This window comes from Vipera ursinii (genome assembly GCF_947247035.1).
Source record: "Vipera ursinii genome assembly, chromosome: 2".
NCBI lineage: Eukaryota > Metazoa > Chordata > Lepidosauria > Squamata > Viperidae > Vipera > Vipera ursinii.
The window spans coordinates 146,275,003-146,293,830 of record NC_139513.1 but is presented as its reverse complement, the minus strand read 5'-3'; the positions used below and the strand labels follow the sequence as shown (position 1 = coordinate 146,293,830).

Genomic DNA, 18,828 nt, shown 5'->3' with positions numbered 1-18,828 from the left:
TAGGCTACATAAGAATTTTAGCATCTCAGCAAATGGATCAAGAAGTTCCTGATGGCACCTAGATATTATTAGGTCCAGCCTCACCTGGTGAACAAGGTGTATTACAATTTATTCATATCACAATTTTCCCCAGGCCTTCAGTTGGAATTTTTTTTTTGCAGCAAAGGTTTTATCCATATTCTATCTATATTTTATCAATATTCAAATCAAGCATGAAGGCAAAGCAGTAAAGATGTGTACATACATATATACTTACATACATACTGTACACACACACACACACACATCATTTTATATATACATAAAAGCTGACAACTCAGGCACAATCTCTCCAAGCCATTCTGCAACACAGGACCCCTCCGACAGCTAACACCGGCGGTATCAACTGAAGTGACCATCAGAGCCAAGGTGCAACTCAAGAACGCCCCTCCATGCAGCAGTGTTTCCCCACCACCAGCACCCCCCCCCCCGCAGTACAGCAGCCGCTACCATGGAGACGACGGCCACACAATCTCGCGAGACGAACGCCCTCGACCCAACTGGGCGATGGGGCGGCGAGATCTCGCGAGAGCGTCGTGTCCACGGGCCTGCTTTGATTGCCGCTGCCGCTACCGCCGCTGCTGCTTCCGGCTGGAAGGCGGGGGGGGGGGAGGGTTGTACTCAGAGTGCAGAGTCAGCTGGGTAGCAGGAGGCGGAGGCGCGCGCGCAGGAGCAGGTGGGTGCTCGGGGGGCCCCCGGCTCGCTTTGCGGGGGCGACGGCGGCGGCGGCGACCGAAACGGCCACCGGCGACCCAGAAAGAAAGCGGGGGGGGGGATGCGGGTGGGGAGGCGCGATGTAGAGGGAAGAAACAGCGCCGCTGAAGGAGAAGGGCGCGCTCGGTGGCCAGCCGGGGTTGAAGGAAGAAGCCCGTCGGTCCGGCTCTCCCGCGGAAGACGTTCGGGAATCCAGAAGGCGGCTGGGGGTATTTCGGCGATGAGGAGAGAGGCTTGCACGGAGGCGGGAGAAGCGAGGCTTTTTCCCTGGCGTGTACCGTGTGGGAGCCCGGGAGGGGGCTGGGACAGGAGGGAGGGGGCTGTGTGTGTGCGTGCATTCGTGTGTGTGTGTGTGTGTGTGAGAGAGAGAGAGACCGGGGGGGAGGGAGGGGGCGGCGGGGGTGTCGTTCCTTCGGACCCCGAAACACTAAAGGGAGGACGTCCAAAGGACTCCGGCCCGCAGCGCCGGGGCCGCGGGAGCGTGCGCGTTGCAATGTGCGGGGGGTGGGTGTCACCGGCTCGGTGTCAACGGAGGCAGCGTTGCCGAGCGGTTCCCAGCGACGGTGCGGTGTTTCCAGGAGGAGCGGGGTGGGCCGCGTGTTCTGCACACGCGTGTGGGTGGATGGCACCCCTTTGGGTGGATGCCGCTCTGACGGGCGTCGTAAGGGAGAGCCCGGGTGGCCCGGCCTGTTTTAAGGAAGGGAAGGGAAAGAGAGTAACGTTCAGCATCCTGACTGCTGCCCGCCGCCCCCCCCACTACGTAATTTTGAAGGTAAGGGGGGGGGAAGCTGTAATAATAATTGGTCCCGGCGACTCCTACCTGTACATTGCCCTGTACACCGCCCTGAGTCCTTCGGGAGAAGGGCGGTATAAAAATTTAATAAATATTTGTTGTTGTTAGTTGCGAAGTCGTGTCCGACCCATCGCGACCCTATGGACAACGTTCCTCCAGGCCTTCCTGTCCTCTACCATCTTCTGGAGTCCATTTAAGCTCACGCCTACTGCTTCAGTGACTCCATCCAGCCACCTCATTCTCTGTCGTCCCCTTCTTCTCTTGCCCTCGATCTTTCCCAGCATTAGGCTCTTCTCCAGGGAGTCCTTCCTTCTCATTAGGTGGCCAAAGTATTTGAGTTTTAGCTTCAGGATCTGGCCTTCTAAAGAGCAGTCAGGGTTGATCTCCTCTAGGACTGACCAGTTTGATTGCCTTGCGGTCCAAGGGACTCGCAGGAGTCTTCTCCAGCACCAGAGTTCAAAGGCCTCAATTCTTTGGCACTCAGCCTTTCTTATGGTCCAGCTTTCACTGCCATACATTGCAACTGGGAAGACCATAGCCTTGACTATACGCACTTTTGTTGACAGGGTGATGTCTCTGCTTTTTAGTGTGCTGTCTAGATTTGCCATTGCTTTCCTCCCGAGGAGCAAGCAATATATTTATATAAATATATATAAATACCTGCAAAGCTGAAGAGCAGGAGCCGAAAAAGAGCATGGAAGAGGCGTGCTTCTTGAAGAAAGGGGGAGCCTGGTGCCTCCAGTCTACACCCGAGCGGGGACTCGATGCGGGGAAGCTTCCGGGCTCCCAAAACTGCCAAGTTAAATCAAGGGGAGGTTGAATGGTCCTTCTTGGGCTTGGAGTTTGGGCAGGGAAAGTAAGCCTACTGAACTCTCTTTGTTTCTCAGTGTCCATATTTTTGGCGGGGAGCCTGGGGGGAGGAGGAGGAGAAGTGGGAGAGGTCCCAGGAATTGCCCTAAGGAAGTTTGTTTGGCATGCTTTGTGTGACAGGCAGCGCCTGGCACATGTGTCCCCTTGCCTCTGGATTGCCTTTCACTAATGTCACGTAGGAGAAAGAGTTCCTTTACAGGACTGAACTGTCTCTGTATTGCCTATCCTGCCTCTAGCACCATCTCTGGAATCGTATGTACTGTAGTTCTCTGTATATTGGTTTTATGTATGTTCCTTGTCTAGTGGGACTACGGGATAATGAGATGAAAAATAAGCGGTTATCTCAAGTGTAAAGGAACCAAACTCTTCCAAATTGGATTGCATCTGTGTGAAAACACATCACATAATCTGAGGCTTAAATGCATCATTTATCTTCTGCATATCTCTCTATACTAAATCAGGGCTTTTCAACCAGTGGTAAGGGAAAATGAATTGTATGAATGAATGTACCTGTGGTACATTGGCACCTGGCAGGTGGTACGCGACCATCCTAGAAAAGTGGTAGCGGGGGAGGGGAATGAGCTGAACCAGAGGCAGCACTGCACAAGCCTGAGAGAGAGAGAGACGGCTGGAGCTGCAGGGCTGTCAGGGCTCAGTGGAAGCGCCAGGATCAGCACTTCTTCGGGGCTGTCAGGGCTCAGCGGAAGCACCAGGATCAATGCCCCAGAAGAAGCGCCGATCAGCTGGAATGTTGCAGCATCTCCAGGGTCTTGTGATTTACATTCAGATGCTTGGCAACTGGTTCATATTTATGACGGTCACAGTGTCCCAGGGTCATGTGAAGTGACCAAAACCTGCTGCAACCACCCAGCAGACGGGGGGAATAAAAAACAAACATCCCCCCACCCCACCCCCGCTGCCAATCCTCAACAGAAATGCTCACAGCAATGAAAACCTCGGACAGGAGGAAGAGCGCTGCCCGGCGGGCAGGCAGGTGTCTTGCTCGGCTGTGGCTTGGGGGGGGCACTTTTTTCAGTGCCATTGTAACTTCGAACAGTCACTAAGCAAACTGTTGTAAGTCAAGGACTACCTGTACTTCATCACTTTTTCCCTTTTTTTTGGTCATCAAGTTTTTGACACCTTGCTAGGCGACTGGTGGTACTCAGATGTTGCCATATCCTAAAAGTGGTAGAATGGGTGAAACAGTTGAAAAGCCCTGTACTAAGGCATACTGACCTTGGCCTTGTATTCCTGTAGGAATACAGAACATTCCTTTTATTCCTTAAATATTTGGGCCTGGGTGTGCTGTATTAAACTCATGTAACCGAGCACTGTGTTTGACCCTACCCAAAGTTGTATACTTGATGAAGAAATTATGTATAATGAGGATTAATTTTATTTTGTTTTACTTGCTTTTAGAGGTTAATATGCACCTGATGGCTGTGAATTGTGTGTGTATGAAAGCTTTAAAAGAAATGAATGAGATGGATGTTGTTAAGCCTCAGTGATCAAATGCTCAAATGAGATTGATTATTCCATGATTATTGAAGGGAAGGCAGAGAAATTATGCGGCTACTGTAATGAGTTGCTATTTCCGATTTTCTTTGACCAAGAATGGCCTTCAGTTGACCAACTAAGAAGAAAATCCCTAACCACACAGAATTGATATATTTCTTTTTCAAGCAGCTCCAGTACTGCAAACATAGATAGTATTGTGGGAAAATTCGTGGTAGGTAAATAGCCTTTGTTAAATTTTATTTGCTGAACATTTCAGGAAAGTTTCAGCTCACGTTATACTTTTTTTTTTTGCTTGAAGTTAACAGGTAACCTTAGGATTTATTTTTTTTTGCAGCCTCCCACAGTTTTGGACATGATCCCCAGAGCTGTTTGAAAAGTTACCAAAAGTAATCTTTACTGAAATTGAGTGAAATGATTAAAACAATACAAACAATATAGTAATTACATAATTTCACTTAAATTTAAACAATGTTAAAACATTTTTTGTCCTGTACCTATTTCTTTGTCTTGGCTCAGAGCACTTTTAGGAGTTTAGCCTCTGGGGTGTTCTTCACTTAAAGTAAGCCCTCAACTTGAAAACGATTGTGCACCCTTATGCAAGAAATTTTCCAGTGGCAACTTGAATTCCCATGTCAAATATGTGTGTGAGTGAGCTAAAAGAGATGCTGCAACAGAGAGAGAACTTCCCTATGTCTTTGTATCATCAGTCACTGAGTTGTACTGATTTCAATGAGTGCCTGTTGAATTTGAGTTAAGAGTTTTGTGCTTACATGTCTGAATGTATTTGGTCATCAGAAATGTTTTAGAACCGGGAAACTTTGTAGAAGGCCTGTAAGAAAGTGCATAATTTACCTGCTACTCTAGCTACCTTCTTGTAGGCTTGCTAGTACAAAGCTATATGCACATTATTGTCAATTCTAGCCAATTTGTGAAGAGCAGGGATTGATGGGGAAATTTATACTATGTGTTCCTCTCCGGTGCTAGCCTGTAAATCTTTCATTCTGTAGTCTCAAGAAGACTGTTGTGATCTGTTCCTGTGGTTCTGTTGACGACCACTCCAAGACATTTTAGAAGAAGCTGTGGCTTCTCCAGCTAATGGCACTTTCCACATTCGTAGGACTTTGACACCAGCTGGAGAGAAGAAGCCAAGTCCTGCACTGTTGAACTTGCTGCCATGGGGAACATATTTGGCAACTTGCTGAAGAGCCTGATTGGCAAAAAAGAGATGCGAATCCTTATGGTGGGCCTTGATGCTGCTGGAAAAACCACCATCCTCTACAAGCTAAAGCTGGGAGAGATTGTCACCACCATCCCTACTATTGGTATGGCCTCCTTGTTTTGGGGCGTACTTTCCTTCCATTTCGAAAGTGGAACTGTGAGCATGAGTTGGTTGCAGAATGAATCTGTCATTTGGGGGCGGTAGCATAAGCAAATATCTTATTTCCCTTGGGACCATTCCGGTTGTCTTTCCAGGGATTTTGTCAATTTCTGGAAAGATTAGCGTGTTGTAGGCATGTAATCCGATAAATTTAAACAAGCATTTTCTGTCCTGTCGATTGGATTTATGGGAGTTGAAATCCAACACATCTGGAGATGTAATCCTATAAATTTAAACAAACATTCTCTGTCCTGTCAATTGGATTTACGAGAGTTGAAATCCAACACATCTGGAGGACACCAGGTCAGGTTAAGGCATTTTCTTGTCATCTGTCATTTGAACTACTCTTTTTTTTCTCTCTCTCTCTCTCCCTGATGTGGCACAGATAGACTTAATGAGAGTGACTCAGAACTGGCAGCAGCTAGATGAAAAATGAAACACACACACGGGCAAAACCTGCCCATGATGCTAGTGGCTTGCCTATACTTGATTTATTATTGGTGTTCTACAAGGGCTACTAGGGCAAGGTGTACCTAATAATGAATATTTGGCTTCCAATAACAAAAGTCACTCTGAAAATGCCTTTGTGCAGTAAGAATATAAGCCAGATCCTTCTGAAATGATCCAGAGATCTATATGATCTGAATTTCTTAAGGGATTGGCCACATCTTTTTTTAGAAAACACAAAGAGCATGATAGCCCATACTGAAACAACTTTCTTCCAGGCAACTGCTGCTCAGTGATATTCTGCTTTGCTACTTAGAGACTCCATTTTACTCATCATAGCCAATTGCTAATCAAAATGCCGTTGTTGTTTCTGAGTACAATAGAACTTCCTTGTCTCCCTTAATGATGAAAGTGAGCTAACATGTTTGCAAAGAGAACTTTGGAAACAGCATTGTCCTAAACCAGGGGTCTTCAAACTTGGCCATTTTATGACTTGTGGACTTCAGCGTGCCTGGCTGAGGAATTCTGGGAGCTGAAGTCCGCAAGTCATAAAAGGGCCAAGTTTGAAGACCCCTGTCCTAAACCAAAGAGCATCCAAAGGTGTTTGGAGTGCAATTGGCTATACAATGTTGCTGCGCAACCTCCATTCATTAGAGGTGCTTATGCTGGACCCCTGTGGTATAGAACAGATTGTGTAGCAGTGGTGCTTCGTGGATTGCATCTTTTGATTTTTTTTTCTCCAAATGTGTGGGAAAAGATGAGTCATTTGTGAGATTACTGAGAGCTAGTAATACTATGGAGCTTCTGGTTGCTTGAAACCTGCTGTTTTTCCACAGCTGGGATTCTGATTGGGGATGTGGTATGTTCTTAAGATCTCACTGTAATGTTTATAAGTAAGTACTACTTGCTGATGAATTCTGAAGCTTAAGGTCCTCTTTTAAATTCTAAATGTAAGCAGGAGAATTGTCTCCTTTAATTTCTATATGGAGGCGGCATTAGATGTAAAAACAGGTCTGCCGACTTAATCCTGGGGCAGTACATCCATCTGTACTTTAATACTATGGATGTTACTTCTGGATATGAAGACTGGCTGCGACCTCTGCAATGCCTGACTCTCTCAGTCCTGCTCTTGAATGTCTCTTCATGCTCGGCGTTCTTGATTGCCAGAGAAGGCTACGTTTCTGCTGTGCAGCCCAAATTCTGACCCTGTTTTTCTTCCTCAGGGTTCAACGTTGAGACGGTTGAATACAAGAACATCAGCTTCACCGTATGGGATGTCGGCGGCCAGGACAAGATACGGCCCCTCTGGCGACACTATTTTCAGAATACCCAGGGTATGGGAAGGGAAGAGGAAGGGGGAAAATCTCTTCTTTATTGGGATTAACAAAGTGGTGCTTGTTCTCTCTCCCTGCTCTTCACACTAGCCGGTCTTTGAGCCTCCTTTTCTTCTTAATTATTTAGAAATCCATTTGAAGTTGCTGCTGTTTTCAGAGGTAAGCTCTTGTGCAGCACTTAGAGATATGCACCCACCAGATAATACTGCTTTTGAAGAAATCCTATTCCAGGTACCTTTTAGGTGACACAGGTTTATTAGGCAATGAAACTGTTTTATTATATGGCTTCATTGTACTGGTGCTATTTATATTTTGAAAAATTCCTGAATCCATACAGAAGCAATACAGATAATAGGTCCAAACACAGTCACAAGCGGTCTGTTAGCTTGCTTCTCTTTGCACTTTTCGTGATTTTTAAAAGCTTTCAATTGATCGGTCTGTTTTGTAAGCCAGCTAGAGAATGTTTTATTAGGAAGAGCTGTCTAAACAATCTTAATTGCTGGGTCCATTTGAAGCTTCTGACACATTCTTCACAAGAGAGGCAATGATTAAGCAGTAGCTTGTCTCTCAGTTTCAAAATGAAACAGTGATTTCTAAGCAGCCAAGATGCTCAGCAAGTTTATGTGTCTGATAACACTGCTATTTGTTTCTTTGTTGTTGTTTTTTCCCATGAGATAATTATCTTGGAATCTGCTGAGATTTAAACTTATGCACTGGTCATAAGTTAAACAGTGGTATGCATAGATTAAGAATTACAAAGTCCTTGCTAACCCTAAGAACAGTGTGGCGGTGGAATAAGCTTTGCAACTCAACCGAAAAACCCCATTCCTTTAATTTTCAAGGCTTTAAATAGCTGCTCACTTCAGGCAAATTAGGAACTGCATCTAATTGACCAAATGTCTTTTTGCATTTTTATAGACTTTCTGTTCTGTCCACAAATTACTTACTCAGGCATGTGTAAGCAAGCTAGATACATTGGGGGGTGGGGAAGGGGAAATCTTTGAACTAGTTGCCTTTTTTGCCTGTCTTGCAAAACTGATGTAGAATAACCTGCTCCATAGTGGCTCTAATTGGAGTTACTCTGTACGATCCAGTGGAACGTTTCCAGCCTGAAGAATTAGGGTTCTGTGATAATCTGATACAGTTTGAAAGCCGTGGACTATAAAAGAAGCTTTGATTTCTTGAATTTGGCAACCTAACCTGGGTTTCTTGATTAAGGTATAAAATTAATTGGCTGATTTAAAAACCTTGATTGGACTTCTGTCTTCACATTTCTTTTTGAGGATTGGTTTACGATAAGGCAGTGTCCTTAGTCACATAAGGGAAGAGTTTAAAATCTGGTGTTTTCTTTTAGGGCATAATTCTGCCAATCAAGTGTGAAAACTAGGCCAATTCATATATTTGGGACAAGGGAAAAGTAAAAAAGTTTGTTGTTGTCAGCCCCAAATTAATCTACCAGTAAATTTATTAAGATTGCTCTTTTGGAAAGGTGACTTGGAATCCAGTTGATTTCCCCCCCCCTATCTTTCTAGTTTAGTAAATAACCTGTGGGCTTCCAAGGGAAAGCCTTTTGTCCCTCCCCCCATTGGAGAATTCAAATCGGAGGCTATTTCACATCCTTGCTTTTCTCTTTCTAAGTTTCCAGCCCTTTTGAGTGACTGATCTGCCCATTGTAACAGTCAGAATTTCTGATATGTTAATTGCATTCTTTTGAAGGGATCATAATTCCAACTTCCATTTCTTCATACTTTGTTTTACAAAATACCCAATTTCTTTTCATCGTATGTTGTTGTTGTTGTTTTCTGTGCACTTAGATAAACGAACAAACTCTCTTTTCAGGTCTGATTTTTGTAGTGGATAGCAACGATCGGGAACGAGTGAATGAGGCACGTGAGGAACTGATGAGAATGCTGGCAGAGGATGAGCTCCGAGATGCCGTTCTCCTTGTCTTTGCTAACAAGCAGGTACGTCTGGAGTGGGACGGCTGCTCTGAAGATTGGCCTGGCTGATTCCAGGTCAGGTATCTGGGGGGGGGGGGGCAGAGATGTTTGGAAGGTCTCTCCCATCTGTGGAGAAGGGTTGACGTTTGCATTCAGTCTAAATGCATTCTGTCTACAGTTTGCTGTAGATCAGAGATAATTTTGGTAATGAGATTTGAAAAGGGCATGTAGCAACTTCTTCTGTTGAATGGACGATCCTGGGATTCCCAGAGGGTTAACAACGTATGTTCTAATGCAGGAGGAAACCTGTTTGGGGAGGTGGTGGGTATTTGCGAATCACATTCCTTCAGGAGAGAAGATTTAGTTGGGCACAGTACTTTGGTTGTGGCTGGACCAAACTGAAAAGTAAAGAAGCTCATAATCAATGATCAGAAACACTCCTTTTTGTCACTGTCTTCTATTTGTCTGTTTTTCCCCTCCATACAATACATATTCACCCAAATGCATCGAACTCATTTGTGAGATATGTAAGGAAGGTAGAGCAGAACAGCTGTAATTGTTCTCTGTTCCATTCAACACGTACGTCCACACTCGTCCATCTACCCTTTTCTCTGTAGAGAGTCACGTGGCTGCCATAAGGGAAATACTCGGAAGGGATTACAAAAATAAAAAGGGCAGAAACGTTCTTTGAGTCCTGGGAGAGGAGCCTTAGTCTGGCACAGGAGGGAAGGAAAAACACAACCAGACTGTTGATTTAAACAATCTCGATGAAGTCTGTTTCCTGATGTAGGCTGACATTTCCCCCATTCCTCCTTGTGATTCTCTTCTTCCCATTCGTAGTTTTTCTCCATACCTTATGAAGCGAGTCACTACAGGTAGTCCTGGACATAAGACCACAATTGAGCCCAAAAATTCTATTGCTATGTGAGACATTTGCTAAGTGAATTTTGCCTCCATTTTATTTTATTTTTTATTTTTAATTTTATTTTAATTCCATTTATATCCCGCCCTTCTCCAAAGACTCAGGGCGGCTTACAAGCTTAGCAGTAGCCTTCATTCTATGTATATGCCTGCTTATTAGGGCTTTCACACACACCCCAAGCGGCATTATTACAAAGTCAGCTTAATTGCCCCCAACAATCTGGGTCCTCATTTTACCTACCTCGGAAGGATGGAAGGCTGAGTCAACCTTGAGCCTGGTGGGACTCGAACCTGCACTAATTGCAGGCAGCTGGTGTTACTTAAGGAGGCATTAGCCCACTGCTCCACCAAGGCTCATGACCTTTCTTCCCACAGTTGTTTAGTAAATCACTCAAGTTAGTAACACGGTTGTTGAGTGAATCTGGCTTCCCTATTGGCTTTGCTTGTCAGAAGGTCACAAAAGATGACTCTAGGACGCTGCAACCATCATAAATATGAATCAGCTGCCAATTATTTGAATTTTGATCATGTGACTTTGGGGAGGCTGCAATGGTCGTGTGAAAAACAGTCGCCGTTTTTCAGTGCCATTGTAACTTCGAATGGTCACTAACTCTTGTAGGTCAAAGATTATTTGTATTAGATATCCTAGCTGTGAAGCACTTTAACCATTCATTGTAAATGGAGTACTATCTCTTCCCCAAGAAGAAAATAGGTGGAGCTTAAATTATACCTTACTTAAGAAGCTTGGCAAAAAAAGGATGTTTGTTTCCTATAATCTGGTGCAGTGTCCACTCAGAAGTTCCCAAATGAGACCCTTGCATGTGTGCAATTTCAAATTTGAACTCAGAATTCTTCAGGTCGAAAATGCTTTTAGTTAATAATGCACACAATAAAAGTTACTGTATAAGGTGCAGTTAATTAGGAGACATACATTCATTCATATTAGTCTATTTAACATTGGCACATGCAGCTTTTTCTTGGTAATGTACATTGTTCTGTGTATGTTTCCCTGCCTTATTAGTGTTGAAAAGCAAACCCAACTCTTTCTTTTCCCTGTCTAGAGCCGAAGTTATTGATTTAGTGAATTTTCTTGATTAATTACTAACCTATTCAACCGACAAGAATTATCAAGAATCCTCCTCTTTGGAGCTTCCAGTTTGATGTTGCGGTGTAATGGGCGCAGTAAGACAGGGCTCCATCTTCCACGTTCGATTTTGCCCCGCTGGGGACCCTAAAAAGGGTCGAAAGTTGCCCCAAAGAGGCGATGGAGTAGGAGGGGACCCTCGTTGATCGTGGGAGGGTGGTGGCCCTTCTGTTTGATCTGAGGAAGCCCTCCAAACCAGCGGGGGAAAGACTGGCTACGTTTGTGTGGCCAGTCAAAAGCTGTTGACAACCGAAGAAAATAAGCATTAACCAGCAACTTTTGAGCAATGTGGATGGAACTGGGTGAGACCCCATCCTCTCTTTATGACTTTAGGACTTTTTCCTGGGAAAAAATTGCCCAAAGCAAAGAATCCTCCTCGATGAGAGAGGGAAGGGGAATTTTCACCCCATTGCCTCAGGAAAAGAAAAACGGTGAATTAATTGTTTGGGGGAAAGTAGAAAATTACAAGACTAATTTGGAATCAATACACATATATAACTTTGAAATTTGGGGACTAAAAGTGCTCTTGAGATTTTTTTTTTTTAAGAGGCTTGCAAAGCTTGTAATATAAATTTGGATGTAAAAAGCTGGAAAATGGCGTCAACGACATCTGGTGGTAAACCAGAACACTACAATTTATTATGCCTAAAGGAAACTTGGCTGGAAGCCCAGACTCAGATAAGACTTGTTATTTTCAGAAACTTTCACTTTTGAAGACTGCAGCTAGGGAAAGGGAAAAAGAAAAAAAAAGCCTCTTGGGCTGCTTATTTGTGTGGCAGACACAATAAACTATTTTGAAGCTGGCCTGCCTGGACTATGAATATAAATACTGACTTTTAGAGCTGTGTCGTGGAGCTATTTCACTATAGAAGAAACATGCATTATTGATTGAGATTATGGAATACTTTGGATTATAAACCTTCGATTGATGAACAATTTTTAATTGCTCTTTTCTCTCTGGACAGAAAGAATATGTTTTTTATTGGACAGAAATATTTGAAAAATTCAAACTTTACTAATATTTGCTGAGGGGAGACCTAAGGGACAGACTGATAGGCCGGTTGAATAATTTGGAGTACAAATGACAATTGACTGAAACTTTTTAAATCCCTAAATAGATCGGACTATAAAGACTAGATATAAAAACAAAATAGATGTTCCATACTTAGCTTCAAATGGTAAAAAAAACCATCCCTAACACCTGTCCCCAAAGTCCCCAGCTTGACATACTAACAAAAAAATGTTGATGAATTAAAGAAATTCTATGTTAAAATCAATACAGGAGACAATTGCCTTAGCTCATGATGAGACTAAAAAATAACACAAGATAAAAGAACATTTTTAAATCTAAATCTACAAACTCAGAAAATGACTACAAAGAAGGAACTAGCAACCCAGAAAATAGAAGAAAAATCAGAGGAAGCAGATCCAAAGATGGAGGACCTAAATAAAGGAACTAACAGACAGAATCAGACAAACGAAGAATTAGAAGACGTAGCGATAATATTGGAAATGGAAAAGATATCTTACCTGTCAAGATCTTAGAACACACTTGAGGATAAGAAAGAAGAGCTGATTGAATGGAAGATAGAGTTGTTAGGAGAATTGTGGGAAATTGGAGAAGGAGGGAGGCTATTTAATGAATATCAATGGGCTGAGCGTCCTTCCAAAAATACTTTAATCAAATTGTTTTTCTTATTCCAGACACTATACACAAAAATAGAGGAAGAATTACTTGATTCAAATGCATTGAGTTGGAAAGTTAGTTGGCAAAGGAAGAAAGCTAGAGTAAGACTGAAGAAAATAGAGGTTTTGACCAATTAGATGGGATATACTATTAATCAGTTGTTTAATCAGTGGCTGAGAATAGATAATTGTTAGAAATGGAAGTATTATAACTGGAAAGATAGGATTTGTAACTAGAATATTATATTTGGGTATGAAAAGAGAAATATGAAAATGCTAAGAGGGTTTTAATACGAGAAGGTTTTGGTTACCCAAATATAACTTATGAGCAATTATAAGCGATAGAGACATTTTGAACACTGATGGGAAATTAAAATTTTAAAAAATGGGAAAAACAGGATATTAATTGAACAAATGGATATTAAGTGCAAATTCAATTAAGATATATTTGAGTTAGAAAAGATATTTTAAACCAACATTATTGGTATTATTAGGAAAATGTAACAAAGATGTTGATATTCAATTGTATATGTTATTAACAACAACAAGAATTGTATTTGCCTAGTGTGGGAAAATGTGTACTACCAGAAGAAGAGAGGAAGCATTGGAGGTGTAATATTGGGTCTAGACCGAAGAAGTTAATATGTACCATTGAATTATTAATACACCCAGACAACACATTGTTTATTAAGTACCTATTATTGTAAAACTAGAAAATTAATAATATATTTATATAAAAAAGAGAATCCTCTTCTTTGCAGCCCAGAACCATATCAATTCCCTCCTTTAAAAACTGTTCGTTGTATGTATTATCTTGGATTATAAAGCTTTGCCCTTGCTACATTGTGTAGCTGGCCAGCATGCAGGTGTGCTTGCAGTTTACACATCAAATGGTATGGGAGTTGGATGATGCAAATAATTATTTTCCATGGCAAAGAGTTGATAATAAATGTGCCAAATGAGTACAGATGCATTTGCTTCTTCCATTAGTTGCTATTTCTGTGAAGAGAAGTTGCAGCCACCTTGCACTCTTCTGTGTATTCTTAAGATTGAATGGTCCTGTCACTACTGCTGTGCAAGTGAGGACAACTGAATATTGAGGAAAAATATATCCCACACATTGGGAGCTATGTGCTGTAGGAATGCCCCATGGCCGACAACTCTTGGATTGAATGTTAAATTCGGTTTCTGAAGGAGTCTAGTGTCGGTTCAACACTAGTTAGGATCCCTTTCCATTGGAAAAATATGCTTCAGAGTGGATGCTGTAATCTTGCTATTTCTTGGAAATTAAAACAGATACTAAATAAGATTTAGATCCAGGCTCTGATTCCCTGTCATTAGCAAAAGCAGTATAAGTTATGCAAAATAGTATTGTTTGAACTATATCTGCACTATTCCTCAGCTTTGCACATATGAGTAGAATGAAAAGGAGCATTTTGATACAATTTAACATTGTACTTTTAATCCTATCATCAAAAGTTTCTTTTAAAGTGAAATGGAGGGGGGGATTCACCCAGATGTCTCTTCCCTCTTTTCCCCTGTCATTGTCTTCTTCATCTGTCACTTGGACAGAACGTTGACACGTGATTACCATGTATAGTAACAGTTTATGCAGCGTCTATTCTGTGACAACACCGAATAGCTTTTCATAGAGTGCTTACTTGGGAGTAAATCCTCAGGGGTAAAGCAACTGGATGAGTGTGGTAGGAAGAACAGACCTTGAACTAGTAATTCATAAAGATTTTAAATGATAGCTGCTCACATCACTGAGTAGTACAACACATTAAGTAAGTGCAAACTTCCTCCATGCCAGCAATTGGATTTTTATATAAAATCCTAACTAGCAGAGGGAGGGGGACAAGGATTCCATTGTTTGAGCAATTCTACAATGTGGGCTGGGGATTTTCAGGCCTTTGTGTGGGGCAGGAGGCAATGCCAAGAGCTTTCTTATGAAAGCTATTTTAAGCTTGACACCTCTGCTTTGATGAGCTTTGTGCCTCAATATAACATGCCTCGGTTTCTGGGAATTGGACTCGGTAGAGACCTGGAGGCCATGAATGAACTCCCCTGCCTACAGAACCAGATGGCAGAACAGCAAAGCTAAGAACGAACCAGGAAAGAGACTCTTCTCATGAGGAGCCAGTGGACAAGCTCTGCAGGCCCAAAGCGGTTTCCTTCAGCAGATTCCTACCAGTTCCCTGCAGGGGACTGGTTCAGGAGGCCCCAGGCAGAAGCAGGGCAGGTTCAATAAGCATTGGCTCCTAATCAGTTCCAGGGTTTACTTTCTGAACACTCCTTTTGTTCTAAGGTCTTCATTTTGACAGTCTTGGGGCACTGTTGGTCATATTTAGTTTCTCATCTCTCTCGTTTCTGCCTCCTTCCCCAGGACCTCCCCAATGCCATGAATGCGGCAGAAATCACGGACAAGCTGGGCCTACATTCACTGCGCCATCGTAACTGGTACATCCAGGCCACCTGCGCCACCAGTGGTGATGGCCTCTACGAGGGCTTAGATTGGCTGGCCAACCAGCTGAAGAACAAGAAATGAGTGCAGGAGGGAGGGTGGTGGGCTAAGCCCCTCACTGTTGGTTCCATTTTGGGTTGATCCCCTCCCTCCTGTCCTCCTCTGTCACACCCTTTCTTCCCTCTTGGTTTTGCTTTTCTTGCCGGCACCGGTTGCTGTTGGGGGGGGAGGGGGGGAGTGGGATGGTTGGGGCTAACTTTTGATTTTTCTCTCTCTCTCTTTTTCTCATGTTCTGGTTCTGCCAGGATTTTTTGCACGGTCTCTGTGTGTGCGCGTGCGTGTGTGATAAATATATATATAGAGATAATAAAATATATGGGTGTGGTGGGAGGGTTGGGACAAGTGGGAGTTGGATGCCAATTCTGTGGCCTTTCTTTCTTTCTTTCTTTCTTTCTTTCTTTCTTTCTTTCTTTCTTTCTTTCTTTCTTTCTCTATCTTTTAGTTGGATCAATTTTTGTATTTTTGGTGGTCTGTGAAATTTGGCTCTCTTTGTTTGGAGGTGACCAATACTCCTCAATGGCAGCTGCTTCTTGCTTTTGTGTGCTGTTGGTGCAGGTTGGTGGAAAATTTCTGTGTCATAGAGGCCAGGAATAAGGGAGATGGTGTGTAGCTCCACATCTGCAGGGGCTGAGGGAGACAATGAAGGGAAGAATGGGGGGAGGGGGGGAGGAGCAGAAGGACTTTAGATTCCCCAGAGTATGTATACTTGCTGTCCTGTCTGTATCAGCTGGCTCCTCCTGTTGGCATTAATGAGATTGCAATCATATTGAATGTCCTGCTCTATTTCTTGCTCCCCATTTTATCGCCCTGTTCACAATCTTATTAATGACTCGTGCAGTTAGCTCTATTATGCTGCTGATGGGCGGGAGCATTTGCATTCCAACCTCTTAGACCAAATGGCACTAAAGCCCTGAACAATGTCTCCTAAGCCATGCAAGTTTCTTTTTCTCTTTACTTCTCCTCAACCCCTCCTTAAAAGGGGATCAACATCAATGGGCTGCTGGAGGAGATTATTGGGACCAGTGGCTATCCAAAGCTACCCGGGCAGATGTTAATGCCACCCTTGGCTACCTGGTCTGGACTTTTCATCCAAGGGATGTATATGCACATATGCAGGGGCATCCCAGCTGCTAAATGTTTCCACCAACCAACTTGCTATTTCTCTCCCCTTGGAACTCACAGAGGAGGGGGGGTTCTGTCATGGCTATTGCATGATATGGCCCCAGTGGAGAACCTTCCCGTCCTCCCTCTGCTACCCTCGGATCTCTGGCCCACGAACGTTTCTTTTTCCCACGCTGGGGGAAGTGGCAGAGTCGGGTTTTTTCCCCTTTCCCCTTGTTAATTTTGGGGAGTAATGATTGTATTAGGGTCAAGCCCAGGTCGCTGCATGTAACTTTCGGGTCACTCCCTGCCTATGGACAGTGTTGGTACTGTGTATTCCCCTCCTCACTTCTGGCAAATGTGTATTTATTCCTTGTTTGCTCTCTCCTTGCCACTTCCCCCTCAAAACCTCAGCCCCCTTTGCTTGGTGTAAAGTGGTTTCCTTTCCCCTTAGTTCTGATTTCTTCATACTTTGGGCCATGGCTCCCTGTTTGTGTTTCTCTTGCCTCCCCTCTTTGAACAGTTGGATGCACCACAACCTCTGTGCACTCCCATTGGATATTAAACTCGTTTTATGTAGCTATGGTCTCCTATCTGCTCTTTCTGTTGGTGGTATGGGGGAGGGAGGGAGGGTGCATGAGCGTGACACCGTTCATAATTCAAAATGATTATTTCCTTTCTATTTTTAGCATTGGAACACAGTTTAGAGTCTTAGGGCAAATTAAACATTCTGCAGGAAATGCATGTTCTGTGAATTCAGATCTGTGCATCTCCTGTTCTTCTCAGCCTGAACTGATGATTTGAAAATCTGTTTTAAGAATTGTTTTAAGACTTCTAGGAGCGTGCCGTGAGTCAAAGTGCTTGAGTGGGCTAAGGGGTTCCACGTAGAAGATTCTGGCCGCCTACCCGTGACCAAAACACAATGATCTGTGCTTCCTTCTGCTCTCACATTGACAACTCCATAGTAACTGGTGTCTTTCATTTTGAATCTTTATTTCTCTTCCCCTTTGCGCACACACACACAGACCCCATTTCCTGCCTCCTCTTTAGCATCAAGGTCCTTTTGGACAGGGGTTAGGGTTGCTCAGGAGTGGTGATGGACATGCAGGCACTATTTTAATTAGAAACAGCTTAACAGAGAGCTGCATTTTTCTATGAGATGTGGGTGTCTTTAATCCAAAATGGCATTTAGCCCCCTCTCTTCCTGTATTGAAGGGAGATATTGGATGAGTTGCTAAATCCCATTAGTTACTAATCCAAGAAGGCAGCTTGTCCACGCTGAGGACATCAGATTGGACTTTCTGTTCCGCTCACTGCTCCAAAATGAGGACGCATCAGCTTCTAAAATTGCTTCCCATACCCAAACCTGCTTTTCTACAAGAAGAACCTTGTCTCCTTGTTTGGTGCCTGTGAGAGAAGCTGATTGAGGAGGCCTGAAAGGGAGGTAACAACTGGGTGCTTAAATCTGTAGAGGCAGAAAGCTTTGTTTCTTGGTTTCCTTGTGTCCTGTCTTCCACTGTCAATTGTCAGATAATCATGAGACATTGGAATACTGAGGTCCCTGAATTCTGGAATCAGCTTTCACTCTTAGAATTTCCGAGAAAATTCTTTTTCCCAGGAAGGCTATTTGTCCATCTGCCCAATTAAAACTTGCATCGGTATTCTACAACCCCTGAGAACATCTTTTTAAAAAAACAAAAAATCAAATCTCCTGTTTGAAATCAGAAAGGCCCCAAATTGTGCTTGTATTCCCTGTGCATAGCATGAAATTCTAGGTGTTAAATTGTGTGCATTTGAGCTGTTCAGGTTGTTAGCAGAATCTATTGACTAAATACTTGAATATATCCAATATGTATCCTTCACCCTGCCCGTTACAGGGAAAAAATGTGTATGTATGTTATCTTAAGGAAGCTTACTTATTTTTAGGGACCTTGTCATAAATGGGACACTGGCTAAAATCCATTTATTTCATATCCATTCTGCCTTCTCTGCTGTTGCAGGAAAGTCATCTGTTGATGGTAAATTGGGTTACGCCCAGGGAGTTTGCATAAGTACCCTCAAGGAACTGGAAGAGTCCTGAATTTAAAAATTCACATGCTGTCTCTTTTCACCATGATACTTGAATTATGTTTTTGGAGTTAAAAGTTTGCTGCCCTTTACTCAGTTTTTCAGCTGCCCAGTTGCAACTGGAGAGATCATCCCATTAAACATGGTTTAAAAGAATTGAATCTTGTATCCTTATCACATGGAAGTAACTGAAATAGCCTGCTGAAAAGACTGTGTTCCTCAAATAACAAAAGAGCAGCGTGACATTTAATTAGAATGCTTGTAGTTCATTTCACGATTCCAGGACAGCGTGCAATATTTCTATACTTTGCATCCTTGAAAATGTTTTAAGCCTCCCAAGAACAATGGCTTG

General features: G+C 43.2%; 1 protein-coding gene across 1 annotated transcript; it reads left to right on the top strand.

Annotated features, from left to right (window-relative positions):
• The first annotated feature begins 590 nt into the window (after positions 1-590).
• Positions 591-16,988, top strand: ARF3 (ARF GTPase 3). Its single transcript, XM_083356168.1, has 5 exons — positions 591-715; positions 5,052-5,256; positions 6,983-7,093; positions 8,933-9,057; positions 15,171-16,988. Exons 2-5 carry the CDS (start codon positions 5,109-5,111, stop codon positions 15,330-15,332), a joined length of 546 nt encoding a protein of 181 aa, XP_083212294.1. The 5' UTR covers positions 591-715; positions 5,052-5,108; the 3' UTR covers positions 15,333-16,988.
• The last annotated feature ends 1,840 nt before the right edge of the window (positions 16,989-18,828 follow it).